The sequence below is a fragment of the Bufo gargarizans genome, chromosome 3, assembly GCF_014858855.1.
Source record: "Bufo gargarizans isolate SCDJY-AF-19 chromosome 3, ASM1485885v1, whole genome shotgun sequence".
Lineage (NCBI taxonomy): Eukaryota > Metazoa > Chordata > Amphibia > Anura > Bufonidae > Bufo > Bufo gargarizans.
In genome coordinates, this window is record NC_058082.1 from 61,704,622 (window position 1) to 61,729,539 (window position 24,918).

Sequence of the window (24,918 nt, forward strand, 5' to 3'; positions counted from 1 at the left end):
CACTGGTCGCGGCCAGGATCACTGAGACGCGGTGATCCCATAGACATGAATAGGATCGCCACAGCAGTCGCAAGAAATCCAGCCTTGTTGGATTTCTTGCGACTGCTGAGGCGATCCCATTCATTTCTATGCGATCCTGGCCGCGACAGGTGTTGCGCGTTCAGTGTCGCCGTGCAGCCCTTGCCTTAGGAATAAAGTTTGATTTGATATTATTCCGTTCGTGTATTAAACCTGTGTTTTATTATTATGCCCATGTACCTTTAAAGGGGTTGGCCACTTTCTTGCTACTTTCTTGCTACATGTGTATGTAAGATAGCCTTTGTTGATATTCTGTGCCATTTGTTATATTTCATAAGCTATGCCCACTTGTTAGGCAATTATTAGAGGTCGTGTCCATAAGATGGCTGCTGATGGAGGGTCATATGACCAGGCAAATCACCTCCATGCGATGTCTCCTGCAAGTCAATGAGCCTCTGGGAAAGAGGTATGTAAATGAGCTCTTGTCACGATGCGGTTCACTGTGACAGTTGTGGCCATGTAGGCTGGCTGCATGTCCTCTCGCGTTCCGGCTGCAGGCTGACTCCTGTGTATGCTGGTTGCTTAGGGCTGCGTTGGCCTGTGTGAACTGTTGCCTGTGAATGTGTGCATTCCCTGTGTCTGCATCTCTGTGGTTCCTGTCACCGATGCCGTGCAGGCTGGCTGCATGCGCTTTGTGTACTGGCTGTGGGTGTTGCCATGTATGCTGGTTCTGCTATGCACTCTGGCTGTGTCCTCGTGTGTGAACAGGGTCTGAGCTTGGATGCATTTCTGTTTGTATCACTGTGCAGTTATGTCACTCCTTGTTGCTGTGTAGGCTGGCTGCCTGTACCTCGTACTGGCTACAGTTTATCCTGTGTATGCTGGTTGTCGTTTGGGCGTGCTGGCTGCAGCATTCTGTGACTGGTGTGAACTGACACTTGTGATTGCATGTCTTTTGCTTTTGGTACTCCTGGTTCTGGTGGAATTAACATTCTCTGATCTGTTCCTGGGCATGGTTTATCAAGTGCCCTCAATATCGCATCTATTTCTACCTGTGAGCTGTGGGGCTTGTGGTCAGTCTTTTCCTGTGCCTTTCTGGGTGTAGCCCCTTGCTGGGGTCTTGCCATCTGCCCTTCTGTGTGGTGTCGCCTGGTAAAGCTTTTGATATTGTTGATGTTATATGCTTGTCCATGCCTTGCCTGATCTTCTGTACCTGTTCTGTGTCTGAATCTTCTCTGTTCCATGTTTAGCCTGGCAGTGCTTTAACTGCATCTGATAGCTTGGCAGTGCCTTCTGCTTCGGTTCCAGTCTGTTCTATGTCTTTCATGCAGTGCCTTACTGCTTCTTATTCAGTCTGTTCCATGTCTTGCCTGCAGTGCCTTACTGTTCCTGTCCTGTGTATGTTCTGCCTTTGCGAGAGGTCTCCTGGGTTCTCCGCAGGGAGGATCTATAGCCTGTGTGCAGCTCTGCCTCAGACCGTCATGCTTCCATTCCACTTGGCGTCCAGGCATTTGCTTCTGTGCTGGTTCCCGTTTATCTTGTCTGTTCCATGTAGTGTGTTTGTTTGGGTTCCAGTCTTGTTTTCTGTGGTTCTTTGCTGGTAGCAGCCAAGTGTACCGGGACCTTCCTGGAGGTGCGACCAGTGAGCCCTTGGCCTAGTTCATCCCCACCACCAGGGGCTCTGTGAAGAATGGGGCTCACTGGCGCTTCACCCTCTAGGTTTTGCCTCTGGTCTGCCGGTGCACTTTGTTCTCTGGTTCTACCACTATTGCCTAACCTGCATATTTGTACTGTCATGTTCTTTTATTACATGTTTAATAATGTTCTTTGTTAGTCCCTGGTCTGTTATGTGCCTGTGTCCTGTTTGCCTGATGTCCCGGAGGTCTGCCTTGGGCACCCGGTATGTGACAGCTCTCTTTCCCAAAAAAATAAAAGAAAAGAAATCTGAGCCTCTAATGCCACCAGATATAAGGTAGCTTTTCTACCTATTAAGCATTTTAGGCCTTTGTCAGGATCCAAGAGGGTACTATTTCACCTTGTGGAGAGTGCCTAGTAGGCATAAGTATTCTTATAGGCCATGTTCTCTCAGGTTTGCACTGATGAAAGGCAATCACCCTGAAAAAGCTGTCTGTAGATGAAGTACGGCAGAACGTAATATGTAGTCAGCACATCGGTTCCCATGAGGTGTGGTGAACATGGGCCAGTGAATCCAATATTCTGTTCTACTGTAGATGAGGTACTGGCTTAGCTATAATCCTAACTTATGTCCCAAGGCCTGTTTAAAAGGTGGAACATTGATTTAGAGGATAGCCACCATATATCTAGTGACATTAGAGATATAGCTTTCTTTTTGGAAAAACTGCTAACTTGCATACGATAGAGGTTTTCCACATGTAATGGAGTATAGTGGGTGGCTAATAAAAGGGGGTCTCCTAGCAGCTAAAGACTCGCAGTGATGTGACTAGGAGGTGGAAATGCACTAGGAGAACTCATATAAGGAGTTGTCTTCCACCGACTAGTGAGTGATGTCTGACAAGTGACACTCTAGTTGTGCCTGTTTGTGGCATCAACCCCTCAGTCCAGGAGTGTGAATCGGCTGAAGGAGTGATAAGTAGGCCTCAGAGATAGGGGTCAGGTAAAGTATCATCCAGGAAGAGAAGTGCAAAAGCCAACAAGCCAAGAGAGAGAGAAGTGCAGAGAGGTCGCAGCACTGGGCGAAAGTAGCTGGACCCGACTGAACTTGTATGAATTCAGCAGACACAGCAGTCCACTAGTCTAAGAGACGTATCTGTGGAAAGCTGCCATCAGCATCTTCTGTAACCTTAATGTTGTATTATAAGAACTGTGCCCTTTACTTGTGGAGTGAACTCTAGCCATTGTGCCTTTAAATATCTGCAGGAAAGGCTGTTTGTGTTTGATTGCTACTGTCTGATTATTACCAATGCCTTAGCCGTTTCTCAACTACACCTGCTGTGTGGGAAACATCCTCAAATGCGAAAGTGTAAATCTAAGGTGTCCGGGCCAATGTCTCATTTTTATATTCACTGTCTTTTTGTATTCAATCTTCTGTTGAACCCTGGCAAAAAATTATGTTTTTTCCTACCATTTGTGCCTAATTACAAGGACTTAGCCTAGAAGTAAGCCTCAGCTGTATTCTTTATACATGCCTCATCAGTGGCGTTGAAGCTGTCTGGCAGATATCAGGTGAAGTTGATCAATACAGAAAACCATAGCCATATTGTCTTATGAGCCTAACAAATATGAAAACTAAAACTCACAAGTAGCTAGAAGCAAATAGAGGGCTCCCAGAATATTGAAGATTTTGTTTCATCCTAGATGTCAGATGAGAGTTCTTGACCTGAACTCTATAGAATCGACAACCAATTCATAAGAGAAGCAGCTCTCTCTCTGGCAGATCTGGCCTGTCCATACATTACATGGATGTCCATTCATTTTAATGGCGGCCATGGAAAGTTGCATGACGTACCATCCACTGGGCAACAACAGCTAAACTAGGCTAGAGAAGATGGTTTCCAATAATGTTGGTTACATGGGAAGATTGGCTATAGACCTTACAGGAAAATTTCCTGGTGGGCTGATGCCCAGGGGGCCACCCATGACCTTCTCTCTGCTGCTGGCAGGGTACATAGTAAGCTCTCAGCAGTAATTAATGCTGTGAGAATCAGGTATTCATGTACCCAGCCAGCAACCTCTGATGCCCACCTGAATTCATCTGCTCTGGCCCACATCTCACCTCCTAAGCTCCCTGCTCCATATTTTAATCAGAGACAACTGGAGAAGGAGGACAGAAAATGGCATCTATTGATGGCCACAACAGAGGGACAGATTTTAGGGCAGTATATGGTACTGCACTGTGGTATAAGATTCTGCTGGGATGGTATTTTCTGCTATGGTATTGCTGATCCAGCCAACTTGTGTTGCCCCGACATCTGATAATTTGGACCTGATTACAACATTGGGCCACTTTAGGTTTTTTTTCAGGGCCACTTTAGGTTCCCAGTCTTCCCCTGGTTGGCTAGAACATGTCGTGTCTGTAGGTGCATATCATTAGTACAGTGTTTTTTGTGTTCTAAAGTCTTAGGCGGGTTAGCAAATCATGTGTTTATGTTTTTCAGTGATCCACCTTGCTATGGCATCAAAACCCAAAAATGGATTTATCTGAGATTACATCATGCAACACACTACAATTTTTTAGCATAAGACTATAGACAGAACTAGAGAATAAGCAATAAAGGCCATAGGGTTCAAAAGATAGAGAAGTAAGATAGGTAACACACAGATACTCCAAACTAGGTACCTGCTTAATTGGCAAAGCTCGACCAATTCCACTGACTTCACCTCGACTGTCAAAGCTTCTCTTCTCCATGTCACTTCCTCTTCGGTTCTGAAATAAACAGGATATTCAACTGTTATTCTTTTCCTTGGCCCAACATGACAAACAAGGATAGACAGCAAAGTATCAGTGCTCAGGATTGCACTGGAGTCCATTTATTAAGGCTACATGCCCACAACCGTATGTACTTTGCGGTCCACGAATTATGGATACGCAAAATACGGATGCTGTGCGTGTTGCATCAGCATTTTTTGCAGGCCCATTGACTTCATTGGGTCTGTGGTCTGCATTTTGCGTCCAAGTATAGGAAATGTTCTATTCCCTTGTGGAACGGGCATACGGATGCTGTAAGCACACAGATCATCCATGTGCTTTCTGTATTGGTATGTCTGTGCCACAACAAGATAGAATATGGCTGCAAAATGCAGACCACAGACCTCTTGAAGTAAAAAAAAAAAAAGATGTGGACGGCACACACCGGATATGGACGGCACACATTGGATCCGTATTTTTCAGATCCATGGTTTCCAGGAGGCTTTAGGACTAGTTTTTAGTTCAGCAGTGATTGATATGACAAGGCTACTTTTCAATCACCTTGCACAGTATATTCAATATTCCCACTAGAGCAGTAGAGCTGAACCCTTACCTATCAGGAGACACATTATTCATATGCTCCTGGACAGACCAGACAGCAATAGCCTTTAAAAAACTGGTTGTAGTTAAAAATATGAGCATTTCCCATTTCATGTTTCAGAGAAGCAAAGATCATAATGCTGCTACGTTGCATTTATAAGAATATTTTTTATATCTTTTGACAATTATTTTGCCTCCACAGACTTAGGGGGTCATTTAATAAGACCGATGTTTTAGACTCCTGGTACCCCGCCGATCAGCTGTTTGAGAAGACTGCACACAGCTTACCCTGCACAGCTTCGTCCATCGGCTAGAAGCGGTTTTTAGTATGGCAGTTCAGCCCCATTCACTTGAATGGGACTGAGCTGCGCCTACATCATGTGACTGATGAATGTGACGGCACTGTCCTAGGAAGAGGCCACAGGGCTCACCGAAGCGCTGCGGCCTCTTCAAACAACTGGGAGTCGGATTCCCACCGATCAGATACTGATGGCCAATCCTGAGGATAGGTCATCAGTATAAAACACTCGGAAAACCCATTTAAGTTTTATTCTGCCAGGCACTGCAGAGAACACTTCACAGTGAATATCCACCTCTCTGGGCACTTCGATGGAACAGAACCTGGCAGATCAGTTTCATATCCTGAAATTGGTGGATGGCACCTCTTCCTTTTATTTAGGAATCAAAGCCCAGAGGGGTATATTTGGGGGTTCCTGCTTTTCAGGACACACTCTGTCCTACGTCAGTGCCTCAGTCTACAGCACATTAGTGTGAGTACTATAGTCCTTTACCCCACCGATCTCTGTTACCCATTAACACCAGCACTGCACTTCATTTTGTATGTATTGAGGTGTTTAGATTTATTGTTTTCTGTGTAAGATTTGAGATTTTATGAGCAGTACCAATCCAGACTGCAGCATGTTAAAACACAACTTTTAGCATTCTGATGTTGGCTAGTTATTGCAATATAGTAATTATTTACTTTATTCCTTATGCACAAATAAATCTGAAGTCAGAAGAAAACATTTCTATCTACCGACTTACAGGTGACATCTCCTCTGATTGTAGATAGTGCCTTCTTTTTTCTTCTCCATCTGCCCCAGACCTTCATGATAACTTCTCCTGGAGATGACTCATCTCTGTTGAGTTTGCCTCAGATATTTTTGGCTCTTCACTATGCTCCTTAAATATATTTATACCATATACTGCACTGTACCCCTGAATATAATTATACCCCTCTGTCTGACTCCAACAACTGAATCTACTGACCCAGGGTTAACTGGCTGGATCCTGCTCCTGGATATTGGTGACTGCACAGACAAGTGGAATAAAAATGTAATTGCATGGGAGTAACAGAGCAGTGAGGACACCACAGCAAAGGTAAAATAAGGCTATTGATTCACACTATCCCACTTCTATCCTGGGTCATAGGTGCCACTCCTGATCCCCTGTAACAGATGAGGTGTCATTAGTCTTTACCCCTTGATTTTTGCTGGGATTATAGTAAAGCAGGTTACATAGCCTATAGGAAAGAGAGGTAGGAATAGTCTGAGCTGTTTTTAGTGTCACTTACTGGGAAAAGGCTTGTGCGACGTTTCGCTCCACGGTGGAGAGACCCCGGGGTGCTGATTCCAATTGACACTTCACTACGAAGCTCTCTGTGGCTGATATTCGGAGTAGAAGGTAAGGAGGATGAGTAGTCATTGCCCGGTCCACCATTACTGGTCTACAAACAAAGCAAATATGTTTTATGTCATATACACTGACAAGAGCTTGGCCTTCTATTTTCAGAGCTCACAAAGTCCAGGGCTTGACATGTCTAGTTAGCAGCTGGAAGAATTCAACACACTATTTCAAGAGATCTGAAATCATTTGAATATTCTCATCAAAGAGGACAGCATATATTTCCTTCTTTACCTGTACTGATAATGGAAGGGAGCCTCCAGAGTGACTTGGTGAACTGGGTAATGATTTGCATGATAGTAGCTGTTGTTGCCGCTTTAGAGCTAGTACCTTCTGGGCAACTGAAAAGGAACAAGGAAATAAAAATATAAGACAATATAGTTAACATTAAGCTATGTTTACATTGTGGTTTTGGTCCGGAAAAGCTCCAGACATACAGTATATGTTAAACGGATAACAGGTGCCTTACATTGGCATATGTCACCCATAGGCTACATATAATTGCATCCCTTTAACATATGTCATGAGCTTTTCAATCACTTTTTATGACTTATCCATTAAAATGATGCCATTATAGCCTATGGGTGATGGATGCCACTGTTAGATATCAGCTCATTGCATATAAGGCTCATGACATATACATGAAAGCCTGTGACGGATGCCGTACAGTTGCATCTGTCATCCATAGGCTGCTTGCCAAAAAAAAAAAAACGTATATATGTACATAATTTACTGGACTCCATGGGATGAAATAGTCTACATACTGTACTGCTGATGCTACTACTTCCCATACAAAACCCCACATCTCCTGCCTTGTCCATAATGCTTCATACCGTACTGCTGCTGCTACCACTACCACCCCTACACAGCTGGACATCTCCTGCCTTGTCTATTATGTTGCATACTGTACTGCTGCCTCTACCTCTTCCCATACACAACCACACATCTCCTGCCTTATCCATTATGTTCCATACTGTACTGCTGCTTCTGACATTACTGCACATCTCCTGTCTTGTCCATAATGCATTATATAATACTGCTGCTGCTACTATTACCACCCCTACATAGCTGCAATTCTCCTTCCTTGTCCATTACGTTCCATACTGTACTGCTGCTGCTACTACTTCCCATTAGAGATTAGCGAATTTCTCAAAAATTCGATTCAGCCGGTTTGCCAAATTTTCAGAAAAACTTTGCTTCGATCCAAATTTATTTGTGGCGAATCGCGTTAAAAAAGTATATTTCCTGGTTGCAGAGAGACTTTATAGTGGTGTAGAAAACTGTGCCTTGCAGTAACACGCATAGGGAGTCTGCTGTGGTAGTGAAACAATACTGTAAGTCAGTATGACATGTAGATGGCAGGCGTCGCTCTTAGAATCACTGCACATGTGAACTCAGCCTTACAGGTCAATGTTAGCGTCAAGAAGAAGCGCACTCCTTTTACACCGTCATCAGCTGATTCCACATAGATGTCTACAGAACCTGTTCTATTAAACCCTTATACAAGTAGAGCACCCCAAGATTGTGTTGACATCACAGATTATTTTGCCCTTCCTCTGATCCGTCAGAACAATAACCCCAAAAAAAGGATCCTGTCTGTGGAGCATCCGCCTTCACTTGGTCAGCATTTGGTCAGTAATCCATCAGTATTGCTAAAACAAAAAATACAGGAGTGGATCCAAAACAGAGATGACACATGAATGGAATATTTGCATGTCTTGTGTGTTTTGTACCCACTCCTGCTTTTGGCTATCAAATCGTAAGCCAATTCTGATGCAAAATAGGGACCATGTCATGCAGGTCTTACAGCTGTTACATAGACAGGATCCATTGTGCGTCTCATTTTTCCTTCCTTCTGACAGATCAGAAGGGCCAAATAAATGATGATGTTAGCCAGGCCAAAAGGCAAAATAGTGGCCCAGTCATGAAGTGGGGAGGGTGGGAACAGCATGAGAAGTTCACAGAGTGGCGCTATGGCATAGTGGTGAGGTGGAAGCAGCATGAGGAGACCACAGAGTGGCCTAATAACAGAGTCTGCAGGTGGCAGCAGCATCAGGAGGAGGCCACAGAAAGTCTGCAGGTGGCAGCAGCACCAGGAGGAGGCCACAGAGGGGAACAATGACAGTGTGGAGGTGGAAGCAGCATCAGGAGGCCACAGAGTGGCACAATGACAATGTGGAGGTGGTAGAAGCAGCATCAGGAGGCCACAGAGTGGCAAAATGACAGAGTGTGAAGGTGGCCGCCTCAGCACCACCAGGAGGATTCCATAGGGAGGTACAATGACAGTGTGAAGGTGGCAGCAGCATCAGGAGACCACAGAGTGGCAAGGTGACATAGTGTGGAGTTGGCAGTAGCATCAGGAGACCACAGAGTGGCAATGTGACATAGTGCGGAGGTGGCAGCAGCATTAGAAGACCACAGAGTGGCAAGGTGACATAGTGTGGAGGTGACAGCAGCATCAGGAGACCACAGAGTGACCCAGTGGCGAGGTGGGTGGCAATACTAGTACCAGCTGAAGGTGGTGGGTGAAAGAAGGAGCACTTGGAATCAGATGTGTGGCATCAGGCAGGTGGCAGCATCAGAATAGTAGCTGAGGCAGGTATTTTTTGTGCCACTAATACATGCAAAAAGGTGCTTTAGAACATATAACTGCACTGCTGAATGGCAAATAGGCCCTTACTTTTTCCACTTATACACACCACAAAAGGCTTTAGAACATATAACTGCACCACAGAATGGCAAATAATATATAATGTTTTGCCACTAATACATGCAAAAGGTGCGTTAAAACATATAACAGCACCGCTGAACAGCAAATATATTTTCTTTGCCACTAATACACCCAAAAAGCGCTGTAATTTTCTTACTTCACCACACAACAGCAAATACTTTTTTTTTGTGCCACTAATACACGCCAAAAAGGGCTTTAGAACATATAACTGCACTGCAGAACAGCAAATAATATATATTTTTGCCACTAATAAATGCCAAAAAGGTTTTAGAACATATAACTACACCGCTGAACGGCAAATATATATTTTTTGCCACTAATACACGCCAAAAAGGGCTTTAGAACATATAACTGCACTGCTGAATGGAAAATAATATATATTTTTTTGCCACTAATACATGCCAAAAAGGGCTGTAATTTTGTCACTTCACCACACAGCGGCAAATACTTTTTTTGCGCCACTAATACATGCAGAAAAGTGCTTTAGAACATATAATTGCACTGCTGAATGGCAAATAGGCCCTTACTTTTTTCCACTTATACACGCCACAAAAGGCTTTAAAGCATATAACTGCACCACAGAATGGCAAAAAATATTTTTTTTTTTGCCACTAATACACGCAGAAAAGTGCTTTAGAACATATAACTGCACCGCTGAACATCAAATATAGATTTTTTGCCACTAATACATGCAAATAAGTGCTTTTAAACATATAACTGCACAGCTGAATAGCAAATATATATTTTTTTGCCACTAATACACACAACAAGGGCTGTAATTTTCTCACTTCACCACACAACAGTAAATACATTTTTTTGAGCCTCTAATACAGGCAAAAAAGGGCTTTGGGAAATATTACTGCACCGCTGAACGGCAAATAGGCCCTTACTTTTTTCCACTTATACACGCCACAAAAGGCTTTAGAACACATAACTGCACTGCTGAACGGCAAATATATATTTTTTTGCCACTAATACACGCCAAAAAGTGCTGTAATTTTCTCACTTCACCCTTCACCAGACAACGGCAAATACTTTTTTTTGTGCCACTAATACATGCAAAAAGGGCTTTAGAACATCTAACTACACCGCACAATGGCAAATAATATATATTTTTTGCCACTAATACATGCAAAGAAGTGCTTTAAAACATATAACTGCACAGCTAAATCGCAAATATATATTTTTTTGCCACTAATACACCCAAAAAGGCTGTCATTTTCTCACTTCACCACACAATGGCAAATACTTTTTTTGTGTGCCACTAATACTCGCCAAAAAGGTTCTAGAGCATATAACTGCATCGCTGAACATCAAATATATATTTTTTGCCAATAATACACGCCAAAAAGGGCTTTAGAACATATAACTGCACCGCTGAACGGAAAATAATATATATTTTTTGCCACTAATACACGCCAAAAGGGGCTTTCATTTTCTAATTTCACCAAACAACGGCAAATACTTTCTTTTGTGCCACTAATACGCGCCAAAAAGGTTTTAGAACATATAACTGCACCGCTTAACAGCAAATATATATTTGTTTTCCCACTAATACACGCCAAAAAGGGCTGTAATTTTCTCATTTCACCACATAATGTATTTTATTTTATGTGCCAACTTTGGGGGACATGAGGGGGTGCACACAGAAGGACGTGGGGGGGGGGAATATGGTGAGATACTGTGTAGGGGGCAAATTATTATGGGAGGGATTACTGTGTGGGGGGAAATTACTATATGGGCAATGTGGTGGACACTACTGTGTGGGGAGCAGTGTGGGGGACACTACTGTGTGGGGGCAGCATGGGGGACACTACTGTGTGGGGGGCAGCGTGGGGGACACTACTGTGTGGGGGGCAGTGTGGGGGGCACTACTGTGTGGGGGACACTACTGTATGGAGCAGTGTTGGGGACACTACTGTATGGGGGCAGTGTAGGGGACACTACTGTATGGGGGCAGTGTGGGGGACACTACTGTGTGGGGGCAGTGTGGGGGACACTACTGTGTGGGGGCAGTGTGGCGGACACTACTGTGTGCGGGCAGCGTGTGGGACACTACTGTGTGGGGGACACTACTGTATGGGGGTAGTGTGGGGGAAACTACTGTGTGGGGGACACTACTGTATGGGGGCAGTGTGGGGGACACTACTGTATGGGGCAGTTTGGGGGACACTACTGTATGGGGCAGTGTGGGGGACACTACTGTGTAGGGACAGTGTGGGGGACACTAATGTGTGGGGGGCAGTGTGGGGGACATGACTGTGTGGGGAACACTACTTTGTGGGGGCAGTGTGGGGGAAATTACTGTGTGGGGGACAGCGTGGGGGACATTGCTATTGGGGAGGCACTGTAGGGCCCATTCTATTATTTCTAGGGATACTATACAGGGATTTTTACCTGGAGCACAATATAGGTTGTTATTACTGGGGGCAATCTAGGGGTCACTATAGCTGCTGTAGACACTATAGGGACATTTGGGGTAATTTATAAAACTGGTGTAAAATAGAACTGGCTTAGTTGCCCATAGCAACCAATCAGATTCCCACTTTCATATTTGACAGCTCTTTTGGAAATCCAGTTCTACTTTACACCAGTTTGATAAATGACCCGAATTATGTCATCAGGGTCACTATTTTTTCAGCAGTATAGTACCTGGGGCATTGGGGGGCACAGTTGGCACAGTATTGGGAGTGGCAGCAGGATGACACTGTGGGGACACCAGGATGGGAAGGTTGATGGAAAAATTGAGAAATCTAACGTGTCTGTGTTACAAACTCTGTAGAGACGAGATGCGGCTGAAAGAATTTCTCATCGCGGTTTAACAGAGGAGAAGAGGAAAGAGAAGGTCTACATGACAGGAGATGTCCCTGGATGTAAGAGGTATGTGGTCAATTATTGGAGGGGGTGCCAGAGAAATGACCCGCCCCAGGTGCCAAACACCCTGGGCACGCCACTGATGGTAGTCATTAGTGGTGAGTGAAGCAAGCTTCAGATCATAGATCTGAAGTCACTTCATTCAAAACTTCAGATTGCCAGTACCAGTCAGAACCAAAGCCGAGTTCAGATCCAAGTTTTAATATGGTTTCCACTTTAAAAATCAAAGTCTCGCGAGACTTCACAAATAACTCACTTCGCCTCATCGGAGGCTGTACATTTTAATGCTGTATGGAGACAGATCTCCGTACAGAATTAATCCGAAGCTCACTTCACTCATCACTAGTAGACTTTCACTTCAAACTAAAAAGTTCCTTTTCTAACCTTTACGCTATTTAGATAGAAGAGGCACAGTTTTCCATTATACTGATTCTCTGTAGGTTCTACACCTGGTTTTCGCTTACAAATACTGATGCAAAATACTGAGCAAACGCTGACCATGTGAAAGTGGCCTACCTCAGATCAGAGGACCTGTCCAGAGCCAGATTGCAAAGCACCAGAGCAGCTATTTCATACGGATAGTGAGCCAGCAAGGAAAACTAGGGGAAAACAGCCCCAAAGTCTGCAGAATTGTGAATGCAGCTTTAGACCAAGGCTGTGTTAACACCACATTTTTGTCCCATATTTAATGTATACACAACCTATTGCCAACCTAAATTTTTTTTTTTTCTGGACAATTTATCCAAAAACCACGGACAGGCAACTTTTTTTGCAGATATATTGGAAAACTATAATAAACTGTAAAGATTATAAAGGATATAGGTCTATAGATCAGACATTAATACTGAACATATTACAAGAGTTTAGTGTGAAGTCTAAAATACTGAGAATCACAATCAAACCTCCAAACAAAATACAGACACATCACATTTTTTTCACTGACACTGCAAAAAAGTCTCCTATTTTTACGGACTGTCCAGGACCTTCTGGCCAGTTGGCAACTTTGGTACAGTGGCATCTGTCACCATAGGGTTCTATTGTAAAAAAAAAAGTATCTATTAGGGTCCATTCACACGTCCGTTTTTTCTTTCCTGATCTGTTCCGTTTTTTGCGGAACAGATCTGGACCAGATCTGGACCCATTCATTTTCAATGGGTCCTGAAAAAAATCGGACAGCACAATGTCTGATTTTTTTTCAGGACCCATTGAAAATGAATGGGTCCAGATCTGTTCCGCAAAAAACGGAACAGATCAGGAAAGAAACAACGGACGTGTGAATGGACCCTTAAAGTTTCTTTGCTGGGTGAAAAGTGTAGTGTACTGTGATTTCGCATTGCCTCTTCAGCTGGAAGCTGTCTAAATGCCCTCTGGCCCCATCAACTACAATGGGGACCTGTGGAGATCCATCCGCATCCCAATAAATATGCTGAAAACCACTGCTCGCAGGCAGTGAGTACTTACTCCTGTTTTCCTACAATTAGTTCTACGATTCTATGGAAAACCACAGTCACTATACTACATGTAAAAACTGCTCTGGTATATTCTGTAAACGCCTCATACGCTATTATACCTTCCACCAGAGACACATGACACAAAGGTCCTCACCTTCACTGAACACTCGATCCACATTTAACCCATAAGTGGCGCAGGTTTCATAGTACATACACCGCTTCATGTCATTACACAGACCTCTGGCTCGCATATCTTCTATAGCCCTTGGATTGCTGGAGCAAATTTTATCTGAAAGAAGAAGCATTGCTGTAAGTCCGAACCACACATACCATGGGGGAGATTTAATAAAACTGGTGCAAAAGAAAACTGGCTTAGTTGGCCATGGCAACCAATCAGATCCCACCTTTCATTTTTCAGAGCTCCTTTGGAGAATGAAATGATCAATTTAATTGGTTGCTATGGACAACTAAACCAGGTTTCCTTTGCACCAGTTAATCGAAAATCTCCGTCTATATATTTTATATAGTTTCACACATATACACTATAATGCTACACTGTAACTATACATTATTTAGGTAATAATTTATCACATAATAGTTTAAAAAAAACTTGTACCACCAGCAATGTAGGAAGTAACCATGGAGCCCTTTAGTAAAGCTTGGAATGGGGCTCCACGTCATTACAAACATAAAAAACTAGTATTTTCCTCCTTTCATTGATAATCTTCCATTATTCTGTTTTACTCCATACTCTGCAGTAATCCCTGACTGCTCCTCACATGTATGTGGAGGTTGTCCACCTTGGTCACTGGGTCCCACAGTAGATGCTGAGCCTCCTACCCTGGTAGTTACACCCATGTTTATCACCAAATACACAACTCAGTAAAAAGCAAATAGACAATGGACAAGCTTACCTTGAGTCCCCACCAGGGCCACAGCAATGTCTGAGACACTCCGATAGTTTGCCAAAAGAGCATAGTACTGGAACATGTCTTGAAAACTTGCCTCATTCTCCAGGCTGAACACAAAGATGACGCCATCCACCCAGTTAGCAAACTAAAATGCACAGCCCGGAGAGGATAAATCAATAGGCAGTCTGTCAGTGGGAATTAAAGACACTGGTTTATGCCATTCCCCAGTCCCTGGAGAATTATCTAATTAACCTCTGTGCCCGCATCTAGTAGTAAAATGCTTTTAAAATCACTCGACTCATAAAGTCAGTGAGTTTATTCAGATTCAGCTCTTCCAATTGTTTTACTAATAAGGAAAGATGAATTTAATAGGGAACATCCCATGTAATAGGGCATTACATATCCTCAAAGTAATGGTGGATCTAAGGCATATGTTTACCATATGGCGGTATTACAAGACAGAGGACTAGCATTAGTACAATTTATAATTTATAATCCATATAGTCAATGCTTGCAGAGTACTGCTGTTGCATTGTGTGTTTAGAAGAGAGAGGGCATGCATAATTACTTTTGTTAGGAGAGAGAAGAGATAGATATTAGATAGATAGATAGATAGATAGATAGATAGATAGATAGATAGATTATTTCTATTAGGAAAGTGTGTGTGTCTTAAAGGGAACCTGTCACCGGGATTTTGTGTATAGAGCTGAGGACATGGGTTGCTAGATGGCCGCTAGCACATCCGCAATACCCAGTCCCCATAGCTCTGTGTGCTTTTATTTGGTTAAAAAAAACGATTTGATACATATGCAAATGTGCTAGCAGCCATCTAGCAACTCATGTCCTCAGCTCTATACCCAAAATCCCGGTGACAGGTTCCCTTTAACTTGTATATACATTCTTTTACAATTTTTTCACTACGTTGATTGTCTTCTTTGTTTGTCATGCAGTTCATGATGCTTAATTTTGGTTTCAATGCCTTTTCTTAATAATATATGTAGAACATGAAGGGCTTCCAATGCTGATTCTGTTAAAAAAGACCAGACAAAAAAGTCCTGCATGCAGGACTTTTTTGTCCAGTAAAAAACAGGATCCTGAATGGAAACTTGTAGTTCAGCTCCGTTCATTTCAGTTATGTGCCAAATCTGGTGCTGTACCTGAGCAGAACAATGGAATATATATCAGTAGTGTGAACCCACCCTAAGCCTTAATATGTAAAGTGTACTGTACATTTGCAGACAGGCAATAGGATTCAGATGTAAATATTACAGAATCTCCCTGTGTAGGTATATCATAATGCATTCTTACTTACTGACTTGCCAACTTGTTTTAATATCCATATGGTCCTGCAATAAATCAAGCAGCAATCACAATTACCTTGGCATCTGGCGCTCCAGCTTCTTCTCTGATCAACAGAAGGTAGCTCTGCCCTTCCACACTAATCTCCTTCTTAAACTGATCACCTGCATAAAGAATACAACAATATGTTCAGGGAAGTCGATGCAAGTAAAACTATTGATCCTGGGAAACGAAGAAGAATAAATGCTTGGGCTAAAGAATGGGGCAATTATTGGGAACAGTCATTTGTAGGAATGCTCCTTCCTCATAACAGGCCTGTGTAAAGGTGCCACCAATCACCTGACCAACAACCAAACCATTATTTGTCAGGTTATCCCATTTTTTATACTGCACATAAAATCTTTGTGTGGGGACAGCAGAACGTTCTATGTAAAAAGGATCTGCTGCCAAGAGGCAGTGAATCTGTATGGGGACAAATGATCGCAGCAGCGACTATTTGTTCAAATACAGAGGAGATCATTGCTACATGTAAATACAGCCATCACCTCAGCTCAAGAATCTTTCCTGATAATTGCCTGTGCATCAGCCTGTGTAAAAAAAAAGCCTTGAAGGTGTATTCTAGGACAATCAAAGTACTGCAATACATCCCCATATCCTAAGAGAATTGAATAATTTCATAGCCAGACCCTTATTTCTGATATTCAAGGACTCTATACTGTACAGACATGGAGTGTTCCTACAGGATTGGTGCTTAGCAAATGTGGTGCCAATATTCAAAAAGGGGTCAGAGTGACACACAAAAGTTAGGGTCAAATTTTATTGGCAGCGTCCAGAATACTCATCGCAGTTTACTGGAAAAAGACGGAGATACCCCCATTAAAACAATGGATTCAAAGATGTGATCAATTGTACCGCCTTGAGCAGATAGCTCACTGGGAGGCCTGAACACCACACAGATTTGAGGCTATTTGGAAACCCTGGAAGAATTATAGAGGTTTTTCGAACTGAAAAATCATAGATGTATTGATCGTGAACATGAACGATAATGTTTCACTAGTTAATCTTATCCAAGTACTACCTTTCGGCAACATAATAGATGCCCTCACCCCCTTCCCTTTCCCTCCCTCCGACCTTCCTCCCCCGATCCCTTTTATTCTTTTATTCTTTGATATTCTTTGATATTGTTTTCTCATTTGATTGTACTGTATCAGCTGTATTCTTATATTGGCGCCCTGGTAGGGCAATCAACGAGTGTACAACCCAACTGTTGTAAAGCCAATAAAAATCATTTTAAAACAACAAAAAGGGGTCAGAAACAGAGCCCGGAAACTATAGTCCTGTAAGTCTAACATCTATTGTGGATAAACTGTTTGAAGGTTTTTGAGATGCTATCCTGGGAGTATATGAATGAACATAAGAGAATAACACCTTATCGGCATGGCTTCATGAGGGATAGGTCATGACAAAATAATTTAATCAGTTTCTATGAGGAGGTAAGTTCTAGACTTGACAGTAGTGAATCAATGGATGTCGTATATCTAGACTTCTCCAAAGCATTTGACACTGTACCACATAAAAGGTTAGTATATAAAATGAGAATGCTCGGACTGGGGAAAAACGTCTGTATGTGGGTAAGTAACTGGCTCAGTGATAGAAAACAGAGGGTGGTTATTAATGGTACACACTCAGATTGGGTCAGTGTTACTAGTGGGGTACCTCAGGGGTCAGTATTGGGCCCTATTGTCTTCTATATATTTATTAATGATCTTGTAGAAGGCTTGCACAGTAAAATATCAATTTTTGCAGATGACACTAAACTGTGTAAAGTAATTAACACGGAAGAGGACAGTATACTGCTACAGAGGGATCTGGATAGATTGGAGGCTTGGGCAGAGAAGTCGCAGATAAGGTTTAACACTGACAAATGTAAGGTTATGCACAAGGGAAGGAATAATGCAAGTCACCAGTACATACTAAATAGTAAATCACTGGGTAACACTGACATGGAAAAGGACCTAGGAATTTTAGTGAACTGCAAACAAAGCTGCAGAAACCAGTGTCAGGCAGCTGCTGCCAAGGCCAATAAGATAATGGGTTGCATCAAAAAGGGCATAGAGGCCCATGATGAGAACATAGTCCTGCCACAAATCACTAGTCGGACCACACATGGAGTACCGTGTACCGTTCTAAGCTCCTGTGAACAAGGCAGACATAGCAGAGCTGGAAAGGGTCTAGAGGAGGGCAACTAAAGTAATAACTGGAATGGGGGGACTAGAGTACCCAGAAAGATTATCAAAATTGGGGCTATTCATTTTTGAAAAAAAACGACTGATGGGAGATCTAATAACTATGTATAAATATATCAGGGGTCAGTACAGAGATCTATCCCATCATCTATTTATCCCCAGGACTGTGACTGTGACGAGGGGACATCCTCTGCGTCTGGAGGAAAGAAGGTTTGTACACAAACATAGAAGAGGATTCTTTACGGTAAGAGCAGTGAGACTATGGAGCTCTCTGCCTGAGGAGGTGGCGATGGAGAACTCACTAAAAGAGTTCAAGAGGGGCCTGGATGTATTTCTGGAGCGTAATAATATTACAGGCTATAGCTACTAGAGAGGGTTTGTTGATCCAGGAAGTTATTCTAATTGCCTGATTGGAGTCGGGAATGAATTTTCCCCTAAATTAAGGAAAATTGGCTTCTACCTCACAGTTTTTTTTTTTGCCTTCCTCTGGATCAACTTTGCAGGATAACAGGCTGAACTGGATGGATGGATGTCTTTTTTCAGCCTTACAATCTATGTTACTATGTTACTATGGTATGTTTCATGGCCTGCAAATTGTTAATAAAGTGATCTAATACCTTTATGATCTCAGCTGCCATTCCAAACGCGCGTGGGCAGGGCCGGCTCCAGGTTCATGTGGGCCCTTGGGCGATAAATCCCAGTGGGCCCCCGTGAGGCATTTTTTTACATTGACATGTCCCCCTGTGGCTCCCACACGGTATAATGACCCCCAGTGACCCCTATACAGTATAATGACTACTAGTGGCCCTTCACACAGTATAATGACTACTAGTGGCCCTTCACACAGTATAATGACTACTAGTGGCCCTTCACACAGTATAATGAACCCCCAATTCCCCCCCCCCCTGTATTATGACCACCTGTGGCCCTGCATTCAGAATAATAACCCCCAGTCGCCCCCATTCAGAATAATGACCCCCAGTAGCCCCCACACTGGGGGAATACTGTATGGAGGGGGCTCTGGGGGTCATTATACTAAATGGGGGACACTGAGGGTCATTATACTATGTAAAGGGCCCTCACAGTATAATGACCCCACAGCGACACTCCATGCAGAATAATGACCCCCAGTCGCCACCACACTGGGGGTTATACTGTATGGAGGGGGCACGAGGGGTTATTATATTTAATGGGGGCTCTGGTGGTCATTATGCTAAATGGAGGGTCAATGGGGATCGTTATACTAAATGGGGGGCACTGGGAGTCATTATACTGTGTAAGGGGCCCTCACAGTATGATGAATGACCCCCCAGTGGCCCCCTCACATACCTATCATTGCAGGGGAGCTGGCAGTCCTGTCCATCACTAACCGCAGCTCCCTGCGCTCTTTCTCTCCTCCGGCCCACTGCAGCAGTGAGCCAGGCCTGGAGCAGAGAAGATGTGCAGTGATGTAGCTGGAACTGACTGGGCCCCACAGCAAATTTGAGTACGCCCCCCTCCTCCCCAATGTGTGTTCACATCACGTTTTTCCTATCGGTTTGATGTATACAAATGTGCAGCGCTCCACGTTTTTGTATCCTGCAGAGTCAAGTAAAAAATGCATACGTTAACGTATATGGTTTTTTACAATGGAACTGTATGGTGACCGGACGCCACTGTACGGCATCAGTCTGAGGCATCTGGTAACGCATACATTTTTGGTATACATTAAATGGATGGCACAAATGGGATGTGAACCCAGCCCTAGTGTCAGAATAAGCCCCAGTACACAGCAGAGCAGCGTGGCGGAGAGCGGAGGCTGCCATGTACTGACAGAGCGCTACCTGATCTTGGTGGTCAGGGATGAGGACTGTGCTTACCAAGGATCATTTTCTACTGGGAAATACAGTGCACAATATAATACACTAGAATCTATATACTATAAAGATATTAGCCCTACCCCCAAATAATAATACAATTAGGGGGTCATTTATTACATAGAAATACGTCTGTTAGGCTACTTTCACACTTGCGTTCGGGGCTCCGCTTGTGAGTTCCGTTTGAAGGCTCTCACAAGCGGCCCCGAACGGATTCGTCCAGCCCTAATGCATTCTGAGTGGACGCGGATCCGCTCAGAATGCATCAGTCTGGCACAGTCTGTCCTCCGCTCCGCTCAGCAGGCGGCCACCTGAACGCTGCTTGCAGCGTTCGGGTGTCCGCCTGGCCGTGCGGAGGCGCGCGGATCCATCCAGACTTACAATGTAAGTCAATGGGGACGGATCCGTTTGAAGTTGACACAATATGGCTCAATTTTCAAACGGATCCGTCCCCCATTGACTTTCAATGTAAAGTCTAAACGGATCCGTTTGCATTATCATGCAAACGTATACGTTCTGAACGGATGTAAGCGTTTGCATTATAGGTGCGGATCCGTCTGTGCAGATACCAGACGAATCCGCACCTAAACGCAGGTGTGAAAGTAGCCTTAGGCTACTTTCACACTAGCGTTCGATCGGATCCGCTCATATTAATGCAGACGGAGGCTCCGTTCAGAACGGATCCGTCTGCATTAAATTGGCAAAAAAAAAGCTAAGTGTGAAATTAGCCTGAGCAGATCCGTCCAGACTTTTACATTGAAAGTCAATGGGGGACGGATCCGCTTGAAGATTGAGCCATATTGTGGCATCTTCAAACGGATCCGTCCCTATTGACTTACATTGTAAGTCTGGACGGATCCGCATGCCTCCGCACGGCCAGGCGGACACCCGAACGCTGCAAGCAGCGTTCAGGTGTCCGCCTGCTGAGCGGAGCGGAGGCTGAACGCCGCCAGACTGATGCAGTCTGAGCGGATCCGCATCCATTCAGACTGCATCAGGGCTGGACGGATCCGTTCGGGTCCGCTCGTGAGCCCCTTCAAACGGAGCTCACGAGCGGACAGCCGAACGCTAGTGTGAAACTAGACTTAGGCGTATTTCTGACACAGATTGTGGCATAAAGGTCCTTAGCACCGCAATCTGTATCTTTTCCCGCTCATGCCAGGTCTAAAAAAGGATGGCGTGGGCAGGGAAAGGGATACAGTTATGGCCATGCAGTTATTGGATACCACCGCCATATAGTGATAACACCGCCATACAATGATAAAACCACCATACAGTGACCGGATAAAAGGGTATAAGAGGGCACAGTACAGGGAATGACTATGGGCACTGCACAGGGTGTGGTAAGAGGGCACAATGCAGGGTATAAGTGGGCACAGTACGGGGTGGGGGGCACAGTCACATGACCCTGTGACGTTAGAAGGTCCTTATGGTGAATGCTGTTCAGATGCCACCATAATGAGAGGCAGAGGAGTGAGACAGGGGCCCTGGATGGACAGGAGGGGTGGACACAGCAAGTAGGGGGAAGGGGCTCTGAGGGGGATTCATACAAGAAGTGGCAGGAGGTCTGTGCAGGGCAGCAACAGGAGATAGGAGGGTGAAACAGGAGCTCTGGATACATGAGGGAGGAAAGGAGACAGCAGGGGCCCCATGAGGATGAGATAGGACAGAATATGGGGGGGAGGGGGCAGGTGTCATGGAGGCAAACTGCTTAATGAAACAGTAACACAACTAAATAGAATGAAGCAGCAGCCGATCGAAGAGACCCCCCCTTCTGTCCCACAGACAAGAGACATTCACAGTGCAGACTGCAGACTCACTCACAGACTGTCTTCAGCTCCAGCTCCAGCCCTCGGTCTCTCTCCTCAGGCAGCGTGTGTCCTGTGTAGAGGGGGCGTGTCCTGTGTAGAGGGGGCGTGTCTGAGTCTCTGCAGCTCAGAGGGCCCCACCAAAGGGGTACTGCGTAAGTGAAGTGACAGCAGTGAGAGCTCCCATCTGTATTGATGGAAGTGCTCATAGCAGCTCAGTGGGCCCCCCCAGGAGCATTGGGCCCCGGCACTTGCCCGGGGATGCCGGGTTATGACGCCGGCCCTGCGCGTGGGTCCCAGCTGCCCTCCACCTCCTGCTCCTATTCTTATGACTGGGAATGACACTGCAGGTGGTGATTGTCTGAGTAGCACTTCTAGCCATTTCGTGCCATATTGAGAACATGAGAAGTAATTCAAGTGCAGCGAGGACTCAGGCACCATTGGAATGGCAGCGTTGGGTCGGGGAATCATTGTGGTGACTATAAGCTCATTTACTATTTTGAACATTTGCAGGCCATGGAACAACATTTTGCTTGTACAAGAATACCCCTTTAAGCACTGGACAAGGCATTGCTCCCAATTGCATTAAAGACTATGGGCACTGAATTTTGATTTTATTGTCCATTTGCTTCCTAAGTGAAAATGTCCTGCAAACACTGCTGTAGAGTGTGTGCAGTACCTTCCTACGGCTGGTTGGCCTGCTGCTTGTGACATAGATCTGACAGTACACTGCTCCTTCTTTTGTTAGCCTTCTTTACTCTTCTACTCCTTTTTCTCATTGTTACATCAGAAGAAGTCACAGCACTCCACATACGGAAACAAGTCCCAGTTAATTCATACAAACAGCCCTTGAGAAAGACTCCAGTGGGTTGAGACATTGCTTTACATGCTTGCATAAATAAACTGTTCATGGTTTTCAGTTGGAGCTATGTAATGCTTAATTTGCCCTGCGATAGAGCTGCAGTAGAGAAGATTTTTGGAAGCCATTCCCCCACAGATGATTGATGTGGTCTCAATAGCAGCACCATGAGATCAGCTTAGTTTTAGGGTACTCTTCTAACCAAAAGGTCCTATAGTATAAATATAGTGTACAGCATAAATGAAACCTTGCATACAGTACTAACATGAGGTGGAGGAGAAACAGAAACTTAGAGACTATTTGGGAGGCTCCAGCCTCTTTGGGTTGACACTTCAATATTTTTATATTATTGTATATGCCACCATTCCTCCAATGACCCTCTTTCATAATACCTTATTAAAATATGTCCCATGCTACCATATCTAAAGAAGCACTCCCACGATTTTTTTTATTCTCTGACCTTTTAGAAAGGTGTATGATGTAAACTTGTATACTGTAGGGAATGTAATTTTCTTACCAGTGACTGCATTGGTGAGTTTTAACCTCCCTTCTGATCCTCAGATGTGTCATGTGACCAACATTATGATTCTCCAAATAATACAGCTTCTTTTGTGTGGACAGGAAGCCAGTTTCTCTATGTATACCTATGGGAGCCTCAATGTTAATCTCATAAAAATGAATAGAGAAATAACTGACTTCCTGTCCTGTCAGTTGGAGAGGCAGAGTGCTGGTCACATGACACAGCTGAGGATCAGAAGGGAGGTTATAACTTCACTACAGTTTACATCATGTACGTTTCTAACCGGTCAGAGAAAAGTGGTGTACCTACAGGGGAAGAGGCTGTTTCGGGGCCCAAGTTGAGAAGGTGCCCTGAAACAGTGTTTTTTATAGTTCAATTCAGGCCAGGTCAGGCCCCCTCCAGATACAGTCACATTAGGAGCCTGTGCCTGTTATAGGTGTACATACCTGTCACGAGGGTGTCAAGAGCCACGTCTGACTCTGTGATACCCGGGGTCAGGAAGTCGCAGCGGGTGGCTGCGCGCTCTATGTCTAAAGATCACGGTGTTTCTTAGTGTTTGTTTTCTGTGTTTGCCTTGCTATCCTTTTTGTCTCACTCAGGGATCCGTAGCTTCTCCTCCTCAGCTGTTTCTTGTCTGCCACTCCCAAACTCCTTATATTCTCCTCTCACACTTCTCTTGTTGCCAGTTATAGAGCTTCCTGCCTGGACATCTATGCTGACCCACTGGAGCTGAGAATCTGGTTGTTGTTCCAGAGTGCTACCCTCCGGATCCCTGTTGGGCTTTTGTTGTCTCCTGTTGTTGCCCACCTGGGATTATATGTTTAGTTTGTATTGTCTGTCCTCCCCTTGGTGTTTTCCTTTAGAGCTAGTGGTGCGGACTAGTGTTCCCACCGCCCTGTTCACTATCTAGGGCTCATCCTAGGGAAAGCCAGGGTTTTATGCACGTGATCGGCGTACGGGTGAGGAACCCGTCTAGGGACTAAGGGCAGCCAGGCGCCAGCCGCAAGGTGAGTCAGGGGTCACCACCTTCCCTCTCACTAGGGCAGGGCCTCCCTCTTTTCCTCCCTCCGTGTCACGTATGTGACAGTTACGCCGATCGTGATATTATAACTGGCCCTTATTTTTTTTTGAGAAAAAAAAATATATATATATAATTTTTTTTTTTTTCTCTACTTAGAATCCAATATGGATCCTATTGCTGCTTTGGCAAAACAGCTTCAAGGCCTGTCTTTGGAGGTGGCAGGATTGAAGGCGTCTGTCCTCCAACAGCAGCAGCAAATGCAGCAGACCGTAAGCCCAGCGGTTGCTATGGGTAACCAGGTTGGTACAGAACCCAAGGTTGTTCTTCCTGACAGATTCTCTGGGGGAAGGGACAAATTTGTGTTGTTCCGTGAGGCCTGCAAATTATATTTTAAGCTGCGCCCTTACTCCTCAGGTAATGAAGAACAGCGGGTGGAGATTGTTATTTCCCTGCTTCAGGGGGACCCGCAATCCTGGGCGTTCTTGTTACCCCCTGGTTCCCAGGCTCTCCGGTCAGTGGAGGGATTTTTTGGGGCTTTGGGTCTCATATATGATGACCCTGACCGTGTCGCCCTGGCTGAGTCGAAGTTACGGAGACTCCTACAGGGAGATCGGCCAGCAGAGGAATATTGCTCAGAGTTCCGCAGGTGGGCTA

General features: G+C 44.5%; 1 protein-coding gene across 2 annotated transcripts in view; it reads right to left on the reverse strand.

Annotated features, from left to right (window-relative positions):
• The window catches only part of AGAP2 (ArfGAP with GTPase domain, ankyrin repeat and PH domain 2), a 362,929-nt gene that overhangs the window by 47,280 nt on the left and 290,731 nt on the right, over nt 1-24,918 (reverse strand). For both annotated transcript variants that reach the window (XM_044284829.1, XM_044284830.1), the window contains exons 4-9: nt 16,033-16,118; nt 14,659-14,800; nt 13,899-14,033; nt 6,923-7,029; nt 6,579-6,731; nt 4,337-4,423 (exon numbers count right to left, since the gene is read on the reverse strand). In XM_044284829.1, the coding sequence (XP_044140764.1) occupies nt 4,337-4,423; nt 6,579-6,731; nt 6,923-7,029; nt 13,899-14,033; nt 14,659-14,800; nt 16,033-16,118 (710 nt within the window). The remainder of the gene's footprint in view (nt 1-4,336; nt 4,424-6,578; nt 6,732-6,922; nt 7,030-13,898; nt 14,034-14,658; nt 14,801-16,032; nt 16,119-24,918) is intronic.